Here is a 25,038-nt window from a genome sequence, read left to right as displayed (position 1 = left end):
ATTCGAATCCCGTTCGAATCCATCTTTACCGCATGTCTCTCCCCATCTCTCTCTCCCTGTTTCCTGTCCAAACAATATTAAAAACAATATCTTAAATAAAAGAACAAAAGAAATAAGCAGCTTAGTGTTGCCAGAAAGGTGTTGTTGTCTGTGGTGATATCTCTCTGTCGTTCCTTTCTGTCGCTCTCCCCTCTCTCTCTGACCCAGCACCAGGCACGTGCACACATAGACATCAAAGGGGGCTTGAGCCCCTGCCCTTTTATCCATCTGTAAAAATTGCCCTCTCCAGACCACAAATGCAGTTTTTATTATGGTGAAAGAAATGCAAATGCCCCCTTTCCATGCCATACCTGAAGGCAGCGTTCAAGAGAATTGACTTTTCCTAACTCTCCCGATCTTGAATGCAGCATCTTATGTTGAAAGAATTGCCCTCTCTGTGTAGAAATCCATGCCGTTACGCCACATCTCCAGTATTGACATGATTATGCTTAGTTCAGTGTGGTACCAAGCACAGAAAATAGCTGACCTCCAAGCACTTGGAGGTCTGCTATTTTCAATATTTTCACCAAAAAGCCTTTTAGAGATTTCAGCCTCTGCCTCTCTAACATTATCTGCATGTCCCTGCCCAGCACTGCAGGGGTTAAAGCCTGTGCGGATCCCAATCACTCGGCTTTATGTGCAACATGTCCTTTATGTTTAGTGTTTTATGTTGTTAATTCGAGCAGGAAGCACCTTTTGTTCCACCAGGAACATGTGCAATATAGATGTTCAGCACACGCCCACAGGGCTGTGTGGGTTGCAGGCACTGCCCTGCATGCATCTGATAGGAAATCTATTCATGCATATCGTCACTGTCGGGTGGAAACCGCAATATATGCCAAACTGTTTTTCCAGAATTGAAATAGCAAAAAATCGCAGATCTACAAGCTCAAAACACATCACGTTTTGTGCTTGTAGAACGGCTATTTTTTTTAATATTATTATTTTTAGGGCTTATTTACACCTTTATTGACAGGCAGGAAATGGGGGGAGGCAAACCTGGCTCGGGAATCGAAACAGCGACCTGCCGCAGGCTACACAAAGCCTTATGTATATGTGCCTAGACCAGTAGGCCATCAGGGGCACGTAGAATGGCTATTTTGTTGCTACTTTTGTGTGACAGTGTTTATTGTTCCTTTGGATCTCCATTAACTAACCCCCCCCCCAAAAAAAATAAAAAGAATAATAATAATGTGCCCCCCCCCCCCCCCCCCTGCATTACTGATTGCATTGAATTCCCTTTTGAAATGACAGATGACTGTAGCATGGCAACGTAGGGCATTCATTTACGAACATAAACAGTTGAAATGTGCAGATATGAGTTTCTGTGTTGACAGCGGTGATAAGGAATATGCATTTCCTCCCTGTAGAGGTGCACGATGTTGATTGTAGGATATGTAATCACATCACAGACCTTAATGTGCCACGTGCCATTCGCTTGCCTTCTCGATGATTGATTGTAATGGGAAATGTAGGAGTGATTGCACCAACCCCCCCTCACCCCTGCGCCCCATCAATAAACATGGAAATCTGTTTTACAAGTATCTGTATTTTCCTCATCTCTACACAGTAAAACTCCTCAGTGTTTATAGGTTCATTTGATTACATTTGACACTCAGAGTTAAAGGTCCTATTGCTCTAATTTCTTTATGTGGAAGACTCGAAGGAATATTAAAAAGGTTTGGAATAACAAATTATTATGATAATTTTGCTTTGGGGGGCAGCTGCCACGTTACAATGTTACAAACGGCACTTTTGCTGCCTTAGCGACGTGAGTCAGGGAAATAAGGAACCTTATGAAACAGGTGTTGAGCTTGCAACATTGGCTGATTGTTGTCTATTGTGCCGTTAAATGGCCGCTCTAGCCGATCCAGTTGCATGTCGCTGAACCCGTCGTCTATCAACCAGGCTGTTTCATCTAAACAGTTTGCGTTCTGTCGTTTCGCTGTCTTGCTTTTCAACTTGCTGCTTCCGACCCCCCCATCTTGTGCCCCCTGTCCAGTGTTGCCATGTCTGCTTATTGCTTGTAAATATTAGTAGTTGCAGGTTTTTGGCTTGTTTGTTTCTAAAGTGTAGGTGCTTATTTGGGCTTGCTTCCTAAATGTTGTTTAAACCACATGGTTCTTAAACATTTTCATGTCAAGGACCCCAAATGAATATCTGATTGTCCTTGTATAGTAGACTATCCACATCTGAAAAGATATTTGTGCCAGGGACCAGATTTGTGTTGTTAAAATGTTTCCAAAATGTTTTGAAAATAGAAGATCTACAAGCTCCGATCGCGTCGCGTTGTGAGCTTGTATTATTATTTTATGCTTTAACTGTTGAAAAATAGCAGATATACAAGCTCACAGCGCGGCACCGAGTGCAGCGCTGCGAGCTTGTAGATCTGCTATTTTTGAAAAATTGTGAACATTGGAATTTTTTTTCTCCAAAATGTCTGTTTGAAAATAGAAGATCTACAAGCTCCGATCGCGTCGCGTTGTGAGCTTGTAGATCAGCCGTAGTCGCTTGACTTTATTTCCCTTGGCAGCTCCGCTCTCATGACCTTCATTTTGCTTACCATGGTATTTCCATTCTAGGCCACCAGCCTGGCTCCCTCCTCCACCACCAATGCCACTCTCTCCCTCGCCAACCCCGACGTCTCCATCCTAAACTACCAGTCTGCCCTCTACCAGCCCTCCGCCGCCTCCATGGCAGCGGTGGCCCAGCGGAGCATCCCCCTTCAGGGGCCCCCCGGGGCCCCGCAGCTCTGCGCCGCGCGGCCCGACCCCTTCGGGCCGCAGGCGCTCATCGTCTGCCCGCCCGGCTTCCAAGGTAAGAGTTCTGGCTTCGATATAGAACCAAGCATGATCCACACCATGATCACTAACTATAGCGGAAAGTACAAATACATTAGATCTTTTTTTATTGTGCACACCACAACTTTAACAGTGGTTATTGATATCGTTAGGATCAATTTCAGAGCTCTTTGACGAACACTGACAGCTAATCAAAATCTGTCTTCATTTATAGTACTACAGCGTCACACAAAAGCATCAAAAGTAAAATTTAAATCCTGGAAAGTAACAGTTTTGGACATATGAGGTTTCCACTCGAGAGAGACGAAGTGTAAATATGGACACTATGCAACTTGGGAATAGATTAAATTACTGATTCCCTCCCTATTGGTATGCAAGTCGGACGGCACTGAGTCAACAGCGCGGCCATTGCGTCGCTTGGCGCTGGCACTGCACGGGCGTGCCTCGCGGTGCTCAAGCCAGCTTCTTTTGGTGTGCCTGTCTTGTCATTGAAAGACGTACTTAGATGTTGATTGTATATTTGATTAAGTATGTTTATGTACACATACCGTATTAGTTAGTAGTTATTTTTATAGATATCATTCTGTGTGTGGACCGCTCTTTAATGTTATTTTTCTGATTATCATCTTGCATGCTATTCTTGAGAGCAGCTCAGGACAGAGTGCCTCTACGACGAAAGCTGAAATGAAAGTCCCTGCTCTTAGTTCTTCCTGTGTTTGTCTGGAAGGAATTATGTAATGTTTAAAAGCAGCACTAATCCCAGCTGGCCTCTTCCGACCTTTTCAGGCTGCAGCCCCCCAAAATAATCACATTTGAACTGGGGAGCCCCCAAAATAATCACATTTGAACTGGGGAGCCCCCAAAATAATCATATTTGAACCCCCCCACCCTGACAAGCAAGAATTGTAGTAGTTGAGGCATTAGATTTAGTTTGACTCGGTTCTATAGCTTATTATTCTGATAGTATATTTAGACTGATGCTAAGGTCTTGGCTTACTCCCAGTTTACTTCGCACTTTGCTGTCTCTCTCTGCATTTCATGTATGTATTTACCTTGCTTATTGTAAGTCGCTCTGGTTAAGAACATTATGCTAAATGACTATACATTGTAATTCGTCTCTGTCGTGTGGAAACCGCATATGTCCAAAACTGTACCTTTTCAGGATTACAATTCAAAAACAGCAAACGTTGCAGATCTACAAGCTCGAAACGCGCTCGTGGATCTGCTACTTTTGTGTGACGCTGCAGCATGATCAAGTAGGTCGTTAATTTACGGGGGTGAAAAAACACGAAAAGTTAAAATATGGAGACAAGAGGTTTCTGCCCGACGGCGACGCCTTGTGAATCGTAATTAAAAAAGGGTTGAGAACGGCTGCTATAAATAGCGGTGTGCTGCTGGTACCACAGATAGTCAAATAGCTCCGTTTTTACAAGCAAGTGTCCCTTTGTGTTCCTGCAGCGGTGCCTGACACGCCCACGGCCCTCGTCGGCCCGTAAAACACTTTAGATCCAATAACGAGCCGGCGAGGCAATTAGTCACTCCAGAGGAATCTTTATATCATTGCGTGAGGCTTTTTTCCTCACCTGTCTGTCTTTATTGTGCCACAGTCCACCGGCTTCACGGCTATAGGGCTCAAATTATGTTTATCGTTGTTATTTTAAACCGTTATTACAAGTCTTTTTTTTTCTCCCAACTGCCTATTTCCATGGGTTTGTGTGTTATTTGTGTGTGTAGTGAGTAGTGACACAGGGGTGTGTCTGAATCCAGATAAATCAATGTGTGCATTTGTACACACATAGGGCCTGTTCTCCTCCATGACTGGGTATTGAAGCTTTTCCCACATACAAAAGCACAATTTGCCAAGTGACTGTAGGGGGTTGTCGACGTGATGTGCTGCATTGTTGATGTCCCCCAGTGCTCGTGTGTGTGTGTGTACTTTATTACTATACTTGTGGGGGCACAGGTATAGTAGAGTTTGAGAAACCATGATTTCTCTCCCAAGAGAGAGCAATCATGGCTGTTTGATTGAATTGATCGATTGAAGACTTTATTAGAAGGTTGCATAGGAAAAGGTACAGTTTCATGACAGTACAGTTCACTGATACAAGGTCAACTAAAAGGAGATCCTAGTAAGCTTTACGGCAATATTTACACAGGAACCCTGGTTAATGTTAGGATTAGGCATGTAGAGGTTAGGTTTCATTTATACGTGGTCTCATGCCGGGGGGCACGCACCGATAATAGCTGACATATAAGCTCGCAAGTTGCTCTTTTCAGATTTTTCAGCTATTTTCGGCTTTAGGTCCTAAAATGTTGATTGTCCTCACGAATATAGTAACACAGTGTGTGTGCGTGTGCATGTGTGTTTTGTGTGTGTGTGTGTGTGTGTGTGTGTGTGTGTGTGTGTGCGTGTGCGTGTGCGTGTGTGTGTTTTCCATGGATGCAGGTCTGCAGGCATCCCCGTCCAAGCACACTGGTTACTCGGTGCGTATGGATAACGCCGTTCCCATAGTGACGCAGGCACCTGGCGGTCAGCCCCTGCAGATCCAGCCTGGTCTCCTCACTCAGGTAAGATAGAATCACAGCTTCATATTATCTGTAGTTTCACTCAGGTAAGATAGAATCACAGCTTCATATTATCTGTAGTTTCACTCAGGTAAGATAGAATCACAGCTTCATATTATCTGTAGTTTCACTCAGGTAAGATAGAACCACAGCTTCATATTATCTGTAGTTTCACTCAGGTAAGATAGAACCACAGCTTCATATTATCTGTAGTTTCACTCAGGTAAGATAGAATCACAGCTTCATACATCTGTAGTTTCACACAGTTAAGATAGAACCACAGCTAGACGACATACCACTAACAAGCCATAGGGGAACAAATAATGCTCTTGGCACTGCCCCCTGCTGGCAGCTGTTTGTACCTGCGTGCACTCAAAGAAACCTCTACCATCCATGCATTAGTCTGTCTCTCTCCTTGTCTGTCTGTTCCCTCCCCCTTCTCTCTCTCTCCTTCTACTCTCCCTCTCCTGGAGGCTGCCAGAGTCTAATGCACATGAAGACATTTAACCAGTGTCCAACCCCTACGTGCCTATTTCGGGCATGTCATGTCAATATAGGTACAAAATGGTAAATGCGTAGGGACGAATTATATAGGCCTTAAGTGGCTCTAACAGGAGTGCGGCTGTTAAGGAGGAACGCATGGCACACACACGCACGCACGCACGCACGCAAGCGCACACGCACACGCGCACACACACACACACACACACACACACACACACACACACACACACACACACACACACACACACACACACACACACACACACACAGGCCGGCCACTGTCATCGCCACCTCTGTCCCTCTGGAAATTTCCATGAGGGCTTTAAATATCTCTGAGAAAACCTGGGAGTTTGAAGTGTTCCCTTATCTCCAGTTAATCATGCGGTAGGCAGGCAAGCAGCAAAGCTCTGCACGCGTGCGTGCATGCGCGTGTGTGTGTGTGCACGTTTGTATTAATATACTTTTGGGGAGCAAATGTCCCCACGAATATAGTTGAATGTGAAAAATAGACATTGTGAGGACTCCTTTCTCTTGAGGTCCCCTCAAGAGAAATGATTGTTGTGTGGTTAAAAGAGATTTGGGGAGTTATGCTTTACAATTAGGCAAAGATTGAGTTTGGGATTAGTGTTAAGATTAGACATTTAGAGGTTAGATGTAGGGTTTGTAGGCTTCCCGTTTTACTTATTCTCTATATTTGGTTGTGCGTTGATGTCATGTCCGCAATCTACTATCCTAAGATGTTTGTGTCCTTTTAAAGTATAGTAATAAACGTATGTGCATGCATGCGTGCATGGCATGCGTGTGTGTGTGTGTGTGTGTGTGTGTGTGTGTGTGTGTGTCAGTGTTCCTATGGAGAGGGCTAATCTGTCAGATACCAAATGGTGATTAAGCTCCAGGGCTTCTTCCAAGTCAGCCGCTCCAAATTACAGGCCTCAGAGGATCCAGTGAGGAAGCAGGGGGTTCACAACATCACCAGCCTAGTGTGCATATCATGGACCAATCAAAGAACTCTAACCAAGCCTAGTGTGTATAACATGGACCAATCAAAGACCACTGTCGTTGACCTTAACTACCGTGTCTAGTGGAGGGGGAAAATGTCTGTGTGTTTACATATCGTTGCTGTCGGGCAGAAACCTCCTATCTCTATATTCTAACCGTTTGTGTTGTTGTTTTTTGTCAATTAACGCCCTACTTGTACTTGATCATATTCCAGCGCCGCTCGAAAGCATCAAAAATACTAGATCGACAAGCTCACACCGCATTTCGATCTTGCAAAGCTGCTACTTTTGATGCTTTTGTGCGACGCTACTGCTTTCACTGTTTTGTTCATTTTAATCCTGAAAAATAACTAAAATAGTTTTGGACATACAAGGTTTCCACCCGACAGAGACGATTATGATGCCCACATCCCATAAAACCAGTGGTTCTCAGACATGTCAAGGACACCAACATTGACAAGTATTAAGTTAACCTCTCACTTGAAAAGCGTTTGTGCCAGGGAACCCCTTTAAGAGAAGCTCATACCGTAGTTGTTATGTTAGATCTGGTGCTGAAAGTGTCTGTGCTGCAGGTGGGGAGAAACAAACCTAGGATCTGAACAATGGTGTAGTAACTAAGTACATTTACTCAAGTAATGACCCAAGTACAATTTTTAGGTATTTCTTTTACTTTACTGGAGTATTTCCAGTTTTCTGTACTTTTACTTCTACTCTGCGCTACATCTAAGAGGCAAATATTGTACTTCTACTCCACTTCAATTATTTGAAAACTTGAGTTACTTGTTGCTTTGTACGGTACATTTGTACACTTGTGAAATGGGACATTCTGCACAATTAGAACTTTCTACTTTTGAATTTACATTCTGATACCAATACTCTTGTACTTTTACTCAAGTGAAATTTGAATTCCGGACTTTTGCTTTTAACAGAGTATTTCTACATTGCAGTATTGATACTTTTACTTAAGTAAAACATTTGAATATCTTTTCCAGTGGATCTGAATCTTAAGATTAGCCAATTTTTAGCTAGTACAGTGAAATTAAACCTCCTTCAACCCATGGCGTTCCTATTTCGCACATTGCCGTAGTGTATAGGCTAACAGTTTCAACATATAGCCGATTCACAAGCTTTACGACGCGCCACAATGTATGGTTACCACCAGCACACAACCACCATAACCTCCACACATGTTAAACAACTGCAGACTGTAGTTAACACAAGCAGATGGTTTATATAGGCCAGCGAGCTGCACACCTAATAACTGGTTGTGTGGTATACACGTGTGCGCGTGCGACCGTGCGTGCGTGCATGCGTGTGTGTGCGCGTGCATGTTTCCTTCTACCGTGGGAGGTCTCCACTGGGTAGTACAGGGGTCTTCAACAGGGGGTCCGGGACCCCTAGGAGGTCCTCAGAGTTACTACAGGGGGTCCTCCAGATCTTTGTGTGATAGAACCTTTTTTTTCTTCTTTTTTTATATTAACCACTTGAACCCTAGTGTCCTTATTCTGAGAACTTTAGCCAAAAATAGCAGATCTGCGAGGCGTTGTGAGCTTGTAGATCGGCTATTTTTGGCAAAGAGCTTTGGTGTAGAGGGGAAAAATAGCAGATTAAGTACAGAGTGAAAGGTCAAGTTTATTAAGTATTGACGGTTCAAGTGGTTGAATATCTGAAAATACAAATTGACATGAATCCAAAATACACTGATGATTGTGCTGTCAAACGATGAAACTATATGGAATCTATGAAAAGGTTGTGGGGGTCCCTGCTTCATCTCTCTCTCAACTAAGGGGTCCTTGGCCTGAAAACGTTGAAGACCCCTGGGGTAGTGTGTTTGCCTCTCTCAGTAGCAGTCTGTCTCTCCGGTGCATTTGGCCTTGCCTACCCTGTGCACCCATGCAGGCTGGGATCAGTGCAGAGAGAGAGAGAGAGAGACACACAGGGGGCGGCATGGATGAGGAGGGGTGGTGTAAAGTAACTCAGTACATTTACTTACAGTAACTACTGTACTTAAAGGACATCATCACCACTTTTCAACCTATCTTCATATAATTGGTCCTCACTAATGTTCATGATAAAATAGCACACTTGGTTTGTGTCTCATAGGAGGGCTGTGGGCAGTTCAGAAACCCGTCTGTCAGTGACATCATCAACGGTGAATCCAAGCTAACAGAAACTGCAGGCTTTCTATTCCTGAAAAGTTGCAATGTTACAAAGGAAGCCATTGTTCTCGTGATAATAAAAATTGAAATATTAAAAAAGAAAGCTTAAAAAGAATCTGCCTAACGATGATGTCACTGGCAGATGGGTTTTTGAACTGCCCACACCTCTCCTAAGAGTCGTCCTTTGAGTACAATTTAGATTTTAGATCTTTTTACTTTACTGGAGCGTTTACAATTTTCAGTACTTTATGTCCACTCCTCTACATCTCAGAGGCAACTTTTAAATGTTTTTCTCGACTGCAATTACTTGAAAACTTTAGTTACTAGTTACTTTGTAGATTTTTTATTTCATCACAAAACATAAATAAACCACTTTAGTCCTACAGTATATACGGCCATTTGAAAATAGCAGATCTACAAGCTCACAATGCGTCGCGACACTTTCTTTTTCAAAGAGCTTGTAGATCGTCTATTTTCAACGCTTTTGTGTGACACTCTTGTATATGAGGGCATTCATTTACGAAAAAACATGCACGTTGAAATATTGACGTATGAGGTTTCTGCCAGACTGCGATGATATAAAATATAAATACAAAGTACAATAGAAAATAGAAAACAATAGAAAATTGCTTGTAGATCGGATATAATATAAGACGAAGGATATAAAAACAGGGCTTAACTGGTTAATGCATGTTTCGTAATAACACTTATCTTAATCTAACAAAATAACTGACCTCATCAAAGGATTATATTAATTGAGTTGAGAGAGAGATTAAGCAGGGACGCCCACAACCTTATCATAGATTCCATATAGTTTCATCGTTTGACAGCACAATCATCGTGTATTTTGGATTTGTGTCAATTTGTGTTTTCAGACATTTAACCACTTGAACTGTCAATACTTAATACATTTGACCTTTCACTCTGTACTTGGTCTCCTATTTTTCCACGTCTAGACGAAAAACTCTTTGTCGAAAATAGCCGATCTACAAGCTCATAACGCCTCGCAGCGCGAGGCGTTGTGAGCTTGTAGATCTGCTATTTTTGGCTAAAGTTCTCAGAATATGGAGATTAGGGTTCAAGTGAATGCATATAAAAAAGGAGAAAAAGGTTTCTATCACAAAGATTTGAAGGACCCCCTGTAGTAACTCTGAGGACCCCCTAGGGGTCCCGGACCCCCTGTTGAAGACCCTTGTACTAAAAGTTACAGTACTGGTGTAAATGAATGTACTTAGTTACTCTCCACTAGGGAGGCAGGGAGGCAGGGAGGGAGGGATGGAGGGCTAGCCTGCAGGACTTTTATCCCGAGCAGGAATGCAGAAAATGTGGAAACAATTGGTGGAGTGCAGAGAGCCCAGGCTTTCAGAGCCCCGAGGTGACAAAGGGTTTTCACCCCGCGGGAGGCGAGGGGGTCCGGGGTGGTGTCGATGGTGGTGGGGGGGGGGAGGGGAGGGGGGGTTCTGCGCTGCCGCGGCGATCACTTTGGGTGCCGAGAAGAAAGGGAAGCGGGGTGGGTGGATGGGGGGGACTCCTCCTAACTGGGTTACCGTTTCAGGGGGCAGACAGGCCAGTTACACAACACAGACACACACCCACCAGGCAGCGACACACAGGAATGTGGAGTGGCCATGGAGATAGATAGATAGGGAGGGAGAGAGAGAGAGATGAGATGAGATGGAGAGAGGGAAGGATGGATGGATGGATGGAGGGAGGGAGGGAGGGAGGGAGGGAGGGAGGGATGGATGGATGGATGGATTGGAATTAATTTCAAGGACCCCCAGTTTGAATCGCATTACAATTTACAATTTAATGAATCCAGAGCGACTTGCAGTGAGCAATGGTAAACACGAGGTAATGCATCAAATCCATAGAGACAGAGCAGCGCCTCAGTAATTTAGGATCATACTGTAGATAAACCAAGAACCGTCTGAACATTTTCATGTAAAAGAAAGCAATTATACAGTATGTACATTGAAACGTGTGCAAGCTATAGAATGCCAGGTCAACACATGAACCTGGCATCTGTCTAAATAACATGCTGTCTCATTTAAATTTTATCCTTTGCATAAGCTTTGCACCTTTAATGGTCATTAATGCTAGGTCAAGTGCTATGGCAAGTGCATTAGTCCACGGACTAATGCCCATGTGTACAAATGTGTACAAAATAAATGTGTACACATTTTGCTGGGGATCCACTGAACCCCCCCCCCCACGACCCCAGTGTAAGAACCACTGAATTAGAGTGTTAATGGCACATGTTGATAAAAAGGCTGTGGCTGTGGTCTGACCACCTGCAGTTGTACAAGGGTCCATTAGAGGTCGCCATCACAGGGTATGTTAAACAAGAATTGACAATTGTCAATATTAAGCTGTGTTCATTTGCCGTTTTCTTTTAGCATAAGAAAAAAAAAAGTTTGAAAAAATTTTTTTTTTGAAAAAAAAAAAAAAAAGTTTGAAAAAAAAAATACTTTTTTTAGGGGGGGGGGGCCTTTTTTTTAGGGGGGGGCCCTTTTTTAGGGGGGGGGGGGCCCTCGCGGGGGTTAATCCGTCCCTGGGCTCGGCCCTCGCGGGGGGTTAATCCGTCCCTGGGCTCGGCTGACACAAACACACTACGTTGTCAATTCACCATACAGTAAAGGAGGGGAGCGCACTTTTTATGATCTATATACCAGTTTGCTTGTTTCTCTCCCATAAGTCTGGCAACACGCTTCCTTCCTCCTCTCTCCACACTGTCCACAGTTTGGCTAATGGCTAATGCTAGCTCCGGTAGAACTGGTCGTTTTAAACTCTATTGAGGGAATTAAAAATGCTATCCTTAAATCGCCAACAAGTGCTGTCCCTATAATACCATGGACATTGTTTGGAATTGGAATTATCTTTGTTTTTTCTTCAGCAACGTTACGTGAGTTATCACGCACACACACACACACAGGCACGCAGCCACACACACACAGGCACGCAGCCACGCACACACACACACACACACACACTCCACTGGCCTGGCCTCAGTGTGAAGGAATGGTGCTCCCTGCTGGACAAAATATTTCATTACACCAGTCCTTTTTTTAGCTGGTTTCCATAGTCTGGAGGAGCGGTAAACTCCCTGCTATTGGCCCTAATGCAGTTCTTTCCCCCCATCGTCTGGAGGGCCGCTCCCAATCATGAAACTAGCTCGGTTACCATGTGACATGGACAGCCAACGGGCAAAAAGTCCTCAGAAAGTCCCGCGTTGAGATCACCTCTTAACTGAAGCTGTGTTTCCACACAGCTCAAAAATAGCAGTTAGGTTGATTGATTGATTGATTGAATTTGAATACTTTAGCAGTTAGCAAAAAAAAGGGGCACAGGAAAAGTACAGTTCAATACAAGGTCTGCTATGAGGATTTAAAACCTAAGAAAGCACTATGGCTTGTTTCCATTGGGGTCTTTTGTACTCAATTCATCGAAAAAGGCTGACCTGCCGGCGCCCTGTGCCAACCAACCGAGCCTTACCCTTACCCCTACCCCCCTCCTGCACCAGCACCCACACCCCCACCCAACCGCACCTCAACCACAGTCTGCTTTTGTTTAGGGACTTTAATCATTTTTGCAACTCGCCGCAGACAAAACATTTTTTTGAAATCCCTGCAGTCAGTCAGACTGTGTTAAAAGGAGAGCAGCTATTTTCTTTTATCAGCAGAGTTCTGAGACAATAACGCAGGGAGTAGAAAATAGAGGAAAAACAACAATCTAAATAGTGTTTGTTTTCATCCCGAATGCAGTGGATTTTGCAGTCTCGCTGCTTTGTCCTTCACTCTATAACTCTCTCTCTCTCTCTCTCTCTCTCTCTCTCTCTCTCTCTCTCTCCCTCTCTCACTCTGTCTCTTTCTTTCCCTTTGTCTCTCTCTTTTGTGTGTGTGCAGCGACACATACTGATGCTGTTGTAAATAGATGTGCAAATGGTAGTAAAGGAACAATTCATTAGGCCTGACATTAAAGTGCTAATCAATAGAACTGCATTAAACTATTAGGGCCTCACACAAGCGCGCACACACGCACGCACGCGCACACACACACACACACACACACACACACACACACACACACACACACACACACACACACACACACACACACACACACACACACACACACACACACACACACACACACACACACAGGCACATTGTGACACCTCATGTTCTGCAGCAAAAATGCAGAGCAGTTTGTCACAGTAGCTATGAATGTAATTAGAACATGGGTGGAATTAGTCTCGTGACAAACACGTAAGCACTCTACTGTATGTGCAGGCTCAAAACACACACACACACACACACACACACACACACACACACACACACACACACACACACACACACACACACACACACACACACACTTACTGTACTTGAGGGGACTGTTGCACAACATCATCTTGCAACTCATTTACTAATTTATGATCCTGACCCCAACCTGAATCTTTTCCTGAATCTTAGGCTAAATAAAACATTGTCCTCACACTGCATATCTCTCAAATTCTGCTATACTTGTGGGGATATTTTGTCCAGACAAGTACACACACACACACACACACACACACACACACACACACACACACACACACACACACACACACACACACACACACACACACACAAAGACAAAGTAGGAAGTTGCCGTGATTTCCTGGGTCTTATCTTTTCCTAGATAGATGGGTCGCCGGGGGCCGAGCTGGGAGTTCATCCGTCTTGTTATGTTCAGCCAGCAGCCACTTATATTTATGCGTTCATATCGACGTTCGTGCATTTTCTTCCCCCTGAAAAATGTTCCGAGTGTGCCGAGACCAATCCATCACGATCTGCCAGATTACCATGTTGTCTTCATCACGAGGTTCCATCGCACAACGACAAAACACAACTGCTGAACCCTGCCGATTCCCACCACATTCCCCAAATTCACAGCTTTTCCTTTTTGCCAGCGTCATTAAATCACAGCTGAGCTGACTCTTCCTCAGTGTCTCCCTCTCCTCCCTCTCACCTCCCACCCTTTTACAATTTATATTTTAGGCATTTAGCAGACGCGCTCTTATGCAGAGCGACTCACAAGCGCCAGATGGGAGTAAAAAGCTATAAAAATGAACAGTTCAGTGGTACCGCAAACATTCTCCCGTTAAGGATTGATGATGTATACTTGGCTGGTGAGCGGACCCCCATCTGAAAAGTTGTGCCAGGGACCCCGGACCCCCATGAGAGAACGTGTGTGTTGTTAGATACCATTTCAAATGTCTCACAAATAGCGGATCCACAATATAGATTCTACAGGCATTCTGTTAGTGTGACATCACAGTGAAGCAAGAGCGTGATGTCAGAGCGGCAAACCCATTCTGTTAAGAGTGTTCCCCTGACATCACAGTGACATCAGAGCATGACATCAGGCGTGACAGACAGACAGACAGAGATACATATGGACACACTGTGACCGTTCACATAGTAATCTGCGACCTACGATTGCAATAAAATGTACAGTGTAATTCAGGGGTGCCATGGATGAAAAAGATAGACAGTCCAGAAAGTTTGAGAACCACTGACCTACAGTATATAGCATCTGTTTAACCCATTTAGGCCTAGAATTATTGAATGCTTTAACCAGTGAAAAATAGCAGATATACAAGCTCACACACTGCGAGCTTGTAGATCTGCTATTTTTGAAAAAGTCGTGAAAATGTGTGCAAATCTTTGAATATATGTATTTTCAAAGCAAACGTTTGTAACTCAAATTTTGATTCTGGGTGGTCCCTGGAACTAAATATTTTGAGATGGGGGTCTGTGGCCAAATAAATATCATTTTGGGGGTCCTTCACATGAAAAGGTTTGAGAACCACTGACATAGTAGAGTCTCAAGAACAGACTACTGAGCTCCAGTTAGTACACATTTCCTTTTCTTTGATGATGGCTATAGCCAGATTTCTGACGTAGAAACATAGGTTTTTCAAAAAATCTTAGCAGGATTCAAAAGACACTTATAGAATCGGGTCAAAATTCGAATTTTCACGATTTTTTCAAAAATAGCAGATCTACAAGCTCGCAGCGCGGCACTCGGTGCCGCGCTGTGAGCTTGTATATTTGCTATTTTTCAATAGTTAAAGCATGAAATAATAATACACAATACTGTGTACCCGTTCTGATCAAGCATTTCCCATTCTCTCCATCTTGTGGTTGTTGCCCCCTCAGCAGGCCTGGCCCAGCGGTACCCAGCAGATCCTGCTGCCCCCCGCCTGGCCGCAGCTCACCCACACCTCGGTCCAGCACGCCACCGTCATCCCCGACGCCATGGGCAGCACACAGCCTCTGGCCAACTGGAGGTGAGAAGAACAGCCTAAAACAATGGCCATTTGTTCACTTGTGTTTCTGTGGTACAGTAGCGGTTCTGCTACAGCGGCTGTTTCCGGCGAGGGACCGATAGATATAAGCTGACGGAGAGAGGCGAAACTATTGTGACTGTCTGTGTCTGTGTGTGTGTGTGTGTGTGTGTGTGTGTGTGTGTGTGTGTGTGTGTGTGTGTGTGTGTGTGTGTGTGTACGTGCGTGCGTGTGTGTGAGACAAAGACAGACAACTAATTGCCTTTGCAGTACAACAAATATTTATTTCAGCATCGCAGGAACAAAAACAGCATCAGGCTTTCATCATCGTTTCATCAATGTGTCTGTTTTTTTTTGTTCATGCAATGATGAATTAAACATTTATTTTGGTACAGCAAAGACAATTAGTCATGTTTTAGTATGCACAACCCAACCAGCGCTTTGAGTTTCAGTGATCATGTGCGCACATATTAGAGGAATCTGCGAGCTCCCGCGTTGTGAGCTTATAGATCGGAAGTGTGAGATTTGAATAATTATTCATTAATATTAAAATCCAGAAAAAATATTAAAAAATATGCTTTTCTTTGCGATTTCAATGATTAGGAACTCACAGTATACTATGTTAGTTCCATTGATCCAAACTGGAACACAAGCGATTGATCATTAGTGAAAATGCATGCGGCCCATGTTAAGTGGTCAGATGGGTGGGCCCACTTGGCCCCCGCCAAAGCTTTTTGGGTTTTCAGATGGGCCCTGAAGCAGAAAAGGTAGAGAGGCACAGGTTTAACCTATATGTACAGTACCTCTCAACCAGCTCTGACAGGACTGCAGTTCACGGGGGAGTTGTTTCTCACGTCGTAATCTCAAGATTTGATACTTTTGTAAGAGAAGCCGTTAAGTGGGCGGCAGGGGGTCATCCTGACATCCTGAGGTGGGATAGAGACCTGTGGTTATCGGGGGGCTGATTGACAGAGAGGGGGGTCTTAACTCCCATCAGCCACCCCGCCCCCCGACAGCCACCGGCCAGCAATGAATCACAGCGGTCCCTAAAGTGAACACAGGGGCTGCTTTCATAAGAGCGACGGGCGTTACCCCGGGGGAGATGGGATATATGTACATATAAGGACATAGCATCTGGCACGGCCCTGTCAACGGGGAGGACTTGATGGATGGACGGAGAGATGATGGAAAGATGGGGCGTTCAGTCTGGAGGGAGATCAGGCCTGACGCAGGTATACGGTATCATGTACGGTGGTACGGCCGGGGAGGGGGAGCTGCGCGTGGGCGCACAGCCTCACACACACACACACACACACACACAGGTTCATTTCGTGCTGTCCATCTGTGGCCAGACTACCCCACCCCTGCCTATACTCTCCCTCCCTCCCCCTCCCCTCTCTTCCTGTCCAATGGCAGCACCATTGTCCTCGGAGAGACGACGGGGGAAAGTGTCGCACTTCCTCTGCAGAGCTATTCCTCCCTCTCTCTCTCTCTCTCTCGCTCTCTCTTTCTCTCTCTCCATCTCTCTCCATCTCTCTCTCTCCCTCTTTTTCCAGCTGCTGCTGTCAGCTCCTCTGCCCTCCCTCCCTCTCTGCTCTCTCTCTCTCTCTTTCTCTTGTTTATTCTCTCTTCACTTTTCCTCCTCTTCCTCCCCCTCTTTACAAGGTCGCTGCCGCCACCTGCTGGTGCTTATGGGGAACAAAGGGCTGTTTCTCGTCCCCTCACTGGTGTGAATTTGAAAGAGCTCAGAAATGCTTGTTAGGGACATAGCCTTGACATAGCGATTGGCTATTTTTGGCAAAGAGATGTGGTGTAGACAGAAAAATAAATTTTCATTTTTGCCATGTACATCCAAAAAAAGAGATGGCCCTGAATGACCATTGCAGGTCACTGTGACACTCTCAGAGTTATGTAGGTCCTTTCAAATGAAACGTTTGAGAACCACTAGTACTTGTGCCATACATAGTATCATCGTGAATCAATGTCATACATATTCTGACGAAGGGCAGCACACAGGAGATTTAATTGGGTCTTTTTTTTTTTAAGATTTGTTTTTGGGCTTGTATTGGATAGAACAGTAGACTGACAGGAAATGGGGGGAGAGATGGGGAGCGACATGCAGCAAGGATCGTCCGGATCGGAAATCGAACCAGCGACGCCGCCAGGCATCCATGCCTACAGTATGTAGCGATGCCTAAGTGGTATGCGCCTGGACCAGTAGGCCAGCGGGCGCCCCGCAGTAATTGGGTCTTATGATCAAAATATTATAATGGTCTGCAAAACAGAAAGTCTAAAGGCCTAGTCTTTGCCACGGACACAATATGTCCGTGTACGGACATATTGGCACATTAACCCATTTACGCCTACGATTATTGACTGCTTTAACTATTGAAAAATAGCAGATATACAAGCTCACAGCACGGCACCGAGTGCCGCGCTGCGAGCTTGTAGATCTGCTATTTTTGAAAAATCATGATTTTTTTTTGCAAGTCTTTGAATATATCTACTTAAAAGCTAACATTTGTAACTTTAATATTTGCTTCTGGGGGGTCCCTGGAACAACATATTTTGAGATGGGGGTCTGCGGCCGAATACATGTAATTTTGGGGGCCCTTGACATGAAAAAGTTTGAGAACAGCATGATTTAGAGGAAGGATTTGGAAGTCGGGTCAAAGATCGGGTCAAAGATATTCAAAGACTTGCACTCATTTTCACGATTTTTCAAAAATAGCAGATCTACAAGCTTGCAGCGCGGCACTCGGTGCCGCGCTGTGAGCTTGTATATCTGCTATTTTTCAATAGTTAAAGCATAAAATAATGGTTAAAGTGGTTCAAATCTAACGCGACTCTGGCGCGTTCCAGGTATCTGAGAGTTAAAGGGATAGTTCCATCAATTACTCGCCCTACAGAGACTTGAATTCATGGATATTCTTTTGTTTTTGTTGCATTCCCTTTTTTTAAACTTTGTTTATTTGATTTTCAATTGAAGTATTAGGGAAATAAAGGTATGATAATGTGAATAGCAGCTTATTTTGTACACACATCAAATATTATACAGTAATGATGAAAGGATTGCATTTTCAGTTTTTGTCGCATTCCTAAGTTACTAATTTGATGACCGGCAGCCGTTCCGATTATCGATCGGATACCTTCCGATTATCTCCTACTGGATACCTTTAAACTAATCATCTGGGGACCCCCACAAAACCACTTGGGGACACCCCTGGGGGTCCCGACCCGGCTGCAATAAGGCACACTTTAAGTATTTTAAGTTTCCACATGAAGGGACAGGGTTGGCATGGCAACCCTACAACCAACATAACTAACGCAGAGCTCTCTCTCCTGTCCCAGGAACCCCCACCCTCATTACAATCCCATCATGCAACAGGGGGCTCTGCTGGCGGGTCACGTCACGCTGCCGTCCAGCCAGCCTCTCAACGTGGGCGTGGCTCACGTCATGAGGCAGCCGGCGACCAACAACAACAACAACTCCGCCTCTTCCAAAAAGAACAAACAGCACCAGTCTGCCAGGTACACCGCCTCGCCGCTCCACGCCACGCTCACCTCTGGGATGCCAGTTTTAATCCAATCAGGAGAGAGAAACCCACACCCACATGTTAATCATCAGCTTCCGCTCAGTGTTCCGTTTTCCAATTTTGAACACTCATTACGTTTTGTTTTGTGTGTGTTTCATAAATAATGTACAAATGCACCTTGAGGGGGTTCCAGGTGATCCCCAACTAAATGATGGTGATGATTCCATGTGGTTTCATTTTATGCTCTCAAGATTTAAATTATTGTTACATCTGCATTACTTAATTTACAAGACACTACCACATAAATACAGCATGGAAATGTGGACAAAATCTTATCCAACGACAACAAAATATTATACGTTTTGGATCTGAGAGGTTAAATGCTGAATAAATAATGGACCTGGATATGAAAATGGTTGAAAACCGATCAGAGTCACCTCTACCCCCCCTCTCACCCTGGTGTGTCTCCGTCTCCTAACAGAAACACGTCGGCGTACGAGGTGTCGTCCTCGCAGGCCGTCCTGTCGCCGCAGCGCTCCAAGCGGGTCAAAGAGAACACGCCCCCGCGCTGCGCCGCCGTCGCGCCGCTCAACGGCTGCGCCCCGCCCCCGCAGGGCTCCAGCGGCGGGTGGGGAGGCGGTGGAGAAGCGGAGCAGGCTTCCAGCACCACCCGAGATCACCAGCATCACCAGCACCACCATCAACACCACCAGCAGCAGCAGCAGCAGCAGCAGCAGCACAGCAGCAGCGGCGGCCACCAACACCACCACCACGCTCCCCAGCGCCAGACCATCGTCATCCCAGACACGCCCAGCCCCGCCGTCAGCATCATCACCATCAGCAGCGACACGGACGAGGAGGACGACCGCCACCACCACCACCACAAACACACCACCACACACCACAGGTCAGTGTGCTGCACACACACACAGTTTAGCCCAGTGTTTCTCAAACTTTCAAATGTCATGGTCTCCCCTTAACTCTGACAGTGTACAAATGGAACCAAATGAATCCGTCTTTTAGTTCTACTGGATCTCTTCTCCACTAGTCCCTCCCTAACATTTTAGTCTAGTTTTAATTTTTTTGATGAAATTGACAATATACAACAATATATTTAGTTTTAGTGTTAGTAATCTTTTGTCACAGTTTCAGTCGATGAAATTAACACCGCTCTGCGTCTCTCCAGTTCGTCTTCCAAGCAGAGGAAGAACGTCATCAGCTGCGTGACGGTCCACGACTCGCCCGACTCCGACTGCTCCAGCAACAACAGCCCCCCCTATGGCCTGGAGGCCTCAAGACTCCCTCCAAACAACAACAACAACAGCAGCAGCTACGGCGACAGCAAGACCACCTCGCTGGACAACTACAGCAACGGAAACAACCCCCGCACCATCATCATCCCCCCGCTCAAGAGCCAGACCAGCGAGATCCTGAACGAATGTGAGCGGCTGATGCCAGGTGAGGAGCCACAGGGCTGTCATCACTATTTATTTAGGCGTGTCATTATTATGGGTGAATGTTTTAACTTTTTAAATATAGCAGATCTACAAGCTACCAATGCGTTACATAGTGACACATTGTGAGCATGTAGATTGCCTATATCTGTTATTGGTGGTTAAAGATCTGTTTGCAGAGAACTAGTTTTTGAATGTTATAGTCATAGACTAGAGCAGTGGTTTTCAAACCTTTTAATTTCAAGGACCCCCAGTTTCACAAGCATAAACATCCCAAAAGATCTTGCACATTTTCGTGTTTTTTCGGGCCAAATATTGGAGCGAATTTTGGAGCACATAAAAGAAAAAAATATAGTTTTTCGCAGCTGTCGCCACTGGGTCCCTGCTTTCTCTCTCTCTCTCTCAGCTATAGGTCCTTGGCCTGAAAAACGTTTTTGCAGATTTTGGATTTCAAATACGCAACGTAAAAACGCACCATTGCGCAAGGACCTTAACTCTGAGAGTGTACAAATGGACATTTGGACACTCTCAGAGTTACAATCCCGTAACTTCTCAAGGACCCCTGGGGGTAGGGTTAGGGTTAGGTGGACTAGAGGTCACAGCAGACGGTGTATACTGACTTTTCTTTCTGGTCATGGTATGAATATGGTTATTGAGCCCTTGTGTTGCTGTCCTGTGCTGCATTCATGTCTTTCATTGCAGATGCGATGAACCACCAGAACTCCGCCTACAAGTTCAAGTCCTCCAATGGCATGGTGTCTGGCACCAACCACCTGCAAGGGGTCGTGAATGGAGGCGGGTCCTACCGACAGCAGCGCTCAGGGCCACACCTCTTCCAGCAGCAGCCTCTCAATCTCAGCCAGGTAGGAACAGACAGACAGACAGACAGACAGACAGACAGACAGACAGACAGACAGACAGACAGACAGACAGACAGAGATGGATGGATCCATCCTTTCCCATCAGCTGGCTGAAGCAGAAACTGAATTAATAAGGTCTACAACAAAATGTGTATGTACGTATGTATGTATGGCCTTCTTAAAGGCCCACTTCACCTCTGGGACAACCAGATCTTATTTTATTGTTCTTTGGGACACGATCAACACAATCACTCACAAGTTATTTCTTGTGTTCAATCTGTGTTTTGAGATATTTTAGTATTTTAGCATGACTAGTGATGCATTTTGCATCATATGATGATACATCATATGATGCAAAATGCGGATTTCCAAGTGGATCTTTTTGAAACTTGGAGATACGAGGTTTCTTGCCCGACAGTGACGATATATATACGTATAATTGAATTGAATGGATAACAAACAGAGCGTGGCGTCTCCGTTTGGCCTTGCAGGCGCAGCAGCACATGGCCGCCGAGCGGAACGGAGGCCCCCGGCGCCAGCAGGCCTACATCGCCCCCACCATGGCGGCGCAGGCCCCCTACTCCTTCCACCACGGCAGCCCCTCCTCCCACACGGGCAACATGCACCCGCACCTGAGCGCCACGCACCTGCCCGGCCAGCCGCACCTCTTCGCCTACACCACGGGGCCCGCCGCCCTGGGCTCCACCGGCACCGTGGCCCACCTGGTGCAGGGCTCGGCGCGCCACGCCGCCACGCACCACGCCGGCTACCCGCCGGGCAGCATCGTGCACCAGGTAAAGTAGACTATAAGTACATGTGCTCGGGTACTGTACCTGGGTACAATTTGGAGGTGTTTCCAGTACGTTTTACCGCTACATCTTACTTTGTAGGTTTTTGATTAGTAGACGAATAGACGATCTACAAGCTCACAATGCGTTGCACCGCGACGCATTGTGAGCTTGTAGATTGCTATTTTCAAAAGGTGTTCATACATTTGAAATGGGACATTCTGCACTACAAGTACTTTCACTTTTGGTACTTTAAAGGGGAATATTGATTGAATGGGGTTTGTATTGTAAATCACACTGAGATGACATCACACTGGTGTATTTTACAATACAAACCCCAAAATCAATCCTCTAGTTCTAGGCAACACAGAAGGGGGGGGGGGGAACTTTTTTTTATTTATTTCCCCACAACTCCTCTGTAGGTATATTAATGACATAGTTCAATATTGAAAATGGGTGGTCTTGCCCTTTAAGTACATTTTGATAACAATACTTTTGTATTTTCACTCAAAGTAAATTTTGAATTCCAGACCTTTACTTACGGAGTAAGGGTGCCCTCACACCAAAATACCTATGAGAGTGGAATCCGCGTCCCGCCAATGCATTTCAATGATAAGGGAGCGTTTTTTGCAGAAATCCTCTGCTGGCATGAAACCGCTTCACTCTCATTGAAATGCATTGGCGGAACGCGGATTCCACTCTCATAGGTATTTTGGTGTGAGGGCACCCTAACGGAGTATTTCTACATTGCAGTATTGATACCTTTACTTGAGTACTATTGTACCTTTTCTCCACCACTGCCCAGGTACCCGTCAGCATGGGCCACCGCGTGCTGCCGTCGCCCACGCTGCACCACCAGGCCCAGTACCACCAGGCCCAGTTCGCCCACCACCACCACCAGGCCTACATCAGCGCCTCGCCTGCCTCCACCGTCTACACTGGATACCCCCTGAGCCCCACCAAGGTCAACCAGTACCCTTACCTCTAGACCGCTGGTTCTCTTCTTTTTGTGTGAATTTCAAGGACCCCCAGTTTGATATGATTTTTCTTTTTTAATCTCTGCAACCCACCCCGATGTGCACTGTAAAGTCCTCAGTGTTAGTTTAACTCTGAGAGTGTACAAATGGAATCCCTGAACGTATCGTTTTCCATTTGTACGCTCTCTCTCGCCCTCTCGGGGAGTCACAGACCCCCTGTGAAACCTCCCTGGGGGTCCCTGGACCCCACTTTGAGAACCACTGCTCTAGACCAGACACTGACAGACACTGGAAGAGCCTCGAAACCCAGCACTGCTGCTGCTGCTGCTGCCCCCAGACCCTCCTTACCGGACCCCCTTCCCCCCCAAACCTCAGACACAGACAGAGACGGAGGAGACGTTGCCATCCTCGTCAAACTGTCATGTTTAACTTGAAGATTATATACAAGGACAGAGAGGAAAGAGGGAATAAAAAAAGAAGAGAAAAGATAGACAGCCCCTCCAGAAGGAAACAAGAGGGGTGGGATTTAAAAGGGGACGTTCAAGGGGTTTTCTGTTGGTTTTGGATTTTCTTTTTTCTTTTGGCAAGTTCTTGTTTTTTTTTTCTTTTTTAATTATTATTATTCCGTTTCCCTCTTTCTCGTTGTTTTGTGCTTTGGCTTTCCGGAGAAAGTAACGTCCCGTGCATTTTACAGCGAGGTCTCTGGAAAAAAGAAAAGAGGCCTTCTCGAGAGAGGCGGAGGTTTTCTGTTTTCTGCGATGGAATCAATTGTTTTATTTTAATTTGGTTTCGCTTTTTTTTTGTTTTGTTTTTCCTCTCCCTCTTAAAATAGGGAAGTGACTGTTGAACAGGGGTGACTCTCTGGAAGTTTGGATTCCCAAGAAGAATTGGGAGACGGTGAAATACGAAAACCTGCTGCTGTTCAAAGAAAAAAAATATTAATAAAAATATCGATGGCCTTGAACTGTCTTCAAATATTTCCAAATCATTAACGGTGGCGACAGCGGGGGGGCGACGAGGCTACCCGGCCCGCCCCAACCCCACCCTTCTCCGGCCACGGAGACGTCTGGAAATATATCCAATAGAAGACAAAAAACAAACTTTGTAGTGTATTTATAGATAACTTTCTCTTTTACGTTTTACCTTTATGACGATACTTCAGTTTTAGCTATAGGTGTCTTAGCTGGGCCCCCGTTCTTAGAATGTAGCAGTCTGCACCCGTTTGTTTTATGAAGAAACCCTTTTGTTTTGTTTCGGTTTCGTCCTCCCCCGATACCAATAGATTTATTTGTTCCTCTTTTTTTTTCTTCTTCTTCATTGTGATTGCACAAAGTTGTTGTAATAACATAGGCATGTACAACGTGATTGTCTGTGTGTGCTACTGTCAGCCATGTGTGTGTGTGTGTGTGTATGTGTGTGCGTGCGTGTGCGTGTGTGTGTGTGTGTGTGTAGCTCCTCCTCCTCCAAAAACCCTCCGCCGTCTATAGGTTTCAACCCTCTTTTCCTCGTAGTGCCTTACAGATATAAAGACACAGTTTACTTCGGCTCGGACACTGAAAAACAGCCACCAGAGGCTATAGCTGAACTGAGGGCACGGTCACACACACACTTTCAGAAGCGTCGCATTTAGGGTTGCCAACCGTCCATTGAAATACGGACCCTTATTTCAAAACAAAAATACATGTCCCCTCATTCAAACTTGAATAAGGGGACTTGCAAATGTCAAGGTTTCCCCTTAACTCTGACAGTGTACAAATGGAACCAAATGAACCCGCTAGGGTTAATTTGGTTCCATTTGTACACTGACAGAGTTACAGACTTGTCTATCAATGACATACATCTTCAAAACAGCTCATATGAACACGGTGTTAATATAAAACTGTATATACAGAATACAGTACAGTGAGATGTTTTCCTTTTTCTGCATCGACCCTTATTTGTCTTGGACATAAGGGACGCCCATCTTTGAATTTCAGGTAGTTGGCAACCCTACTCACCTCCCCGTTCACTTCCATTGTCA

The 25,038-nt window shown here is 45.2% G+C and overlaps 1 protein-coding gene across 6 annotated transcripts in view; it reads left to right on the top strand.

Annotated features, from left to right (window-relative positions):
* hipk2 (homeodomain interacting protein kinase 2) overlaps positions 1 to 24,787 on the top strand; it is a 150,102-nt gene extending 125,315 nt beyond the window's left edge. For 4 of the 6 annotated variants that reach the window (XM_080737531.1, XM_080737530.1, XM_080737529.1 and 1 more), the window contains 9 exons: positions 2,622 to 2,856; positions 5,287 to 5,408; positions 15,276 to 15,406; positions 18,755 to 18,934; positions 19,421 to 19,846; positions 20,126 to 20,397; positions 21,096 to 21,256; positions 21,745 to 22,047; positions 22,847 to 24,787. In XM_080737531.1, coding sequence (XP_080593657.1) covers positions 2,622 to 2,856; positions 5,287 to 5,408; positions 15,276 to 15,406; positions 18,755 to 18,934; positions 19,421 to 19,846; positions 20,126 to 20,397; positions 21,096 to 21,256; positions 21,745 to 22,047; positions 22,847 to 23,029 — 2,013 coding nt within the window. In that variant the 3' untranslated portion in view covers positions 23,030 to 24,787. The remainder of the gene's footprint in view (positions 1 to 2,621; positions 2,857 to 5,286; positions 5,409 to 15,275; positions 15,407 to 18,754; positions 18,935 to 19,420; positions 19,847 to 20,125; positions 20,398 to 21,095; positions 21,257 to 21,744; positions 22,048 to 22,846) is intronic. The other 2 variants (XM_080737527.1, XM_080737528.1) reach the window with 2 other exon arrangements.
* Positions 24,788 to 25,038: the final 251 nt, after the last annotated feature.

The sequence above is a fragment of the Nannobrachium achirus genome (assembly GCF_963921795.1).
Source record: "Nannobrachium achirus genome assembly, chromosome: 11".
Lineage (NCBI taxonomy): Eukaryota > Metazoa > Chordata > Actinopteri > Myctophiformes > Myctophidae > Nannobrachium > Nannobrachium achirus.
Note: the sequence above shows the minus strand (reverse complement) of the source record. Positions and strands in the feature narration are given on the sequence as shown.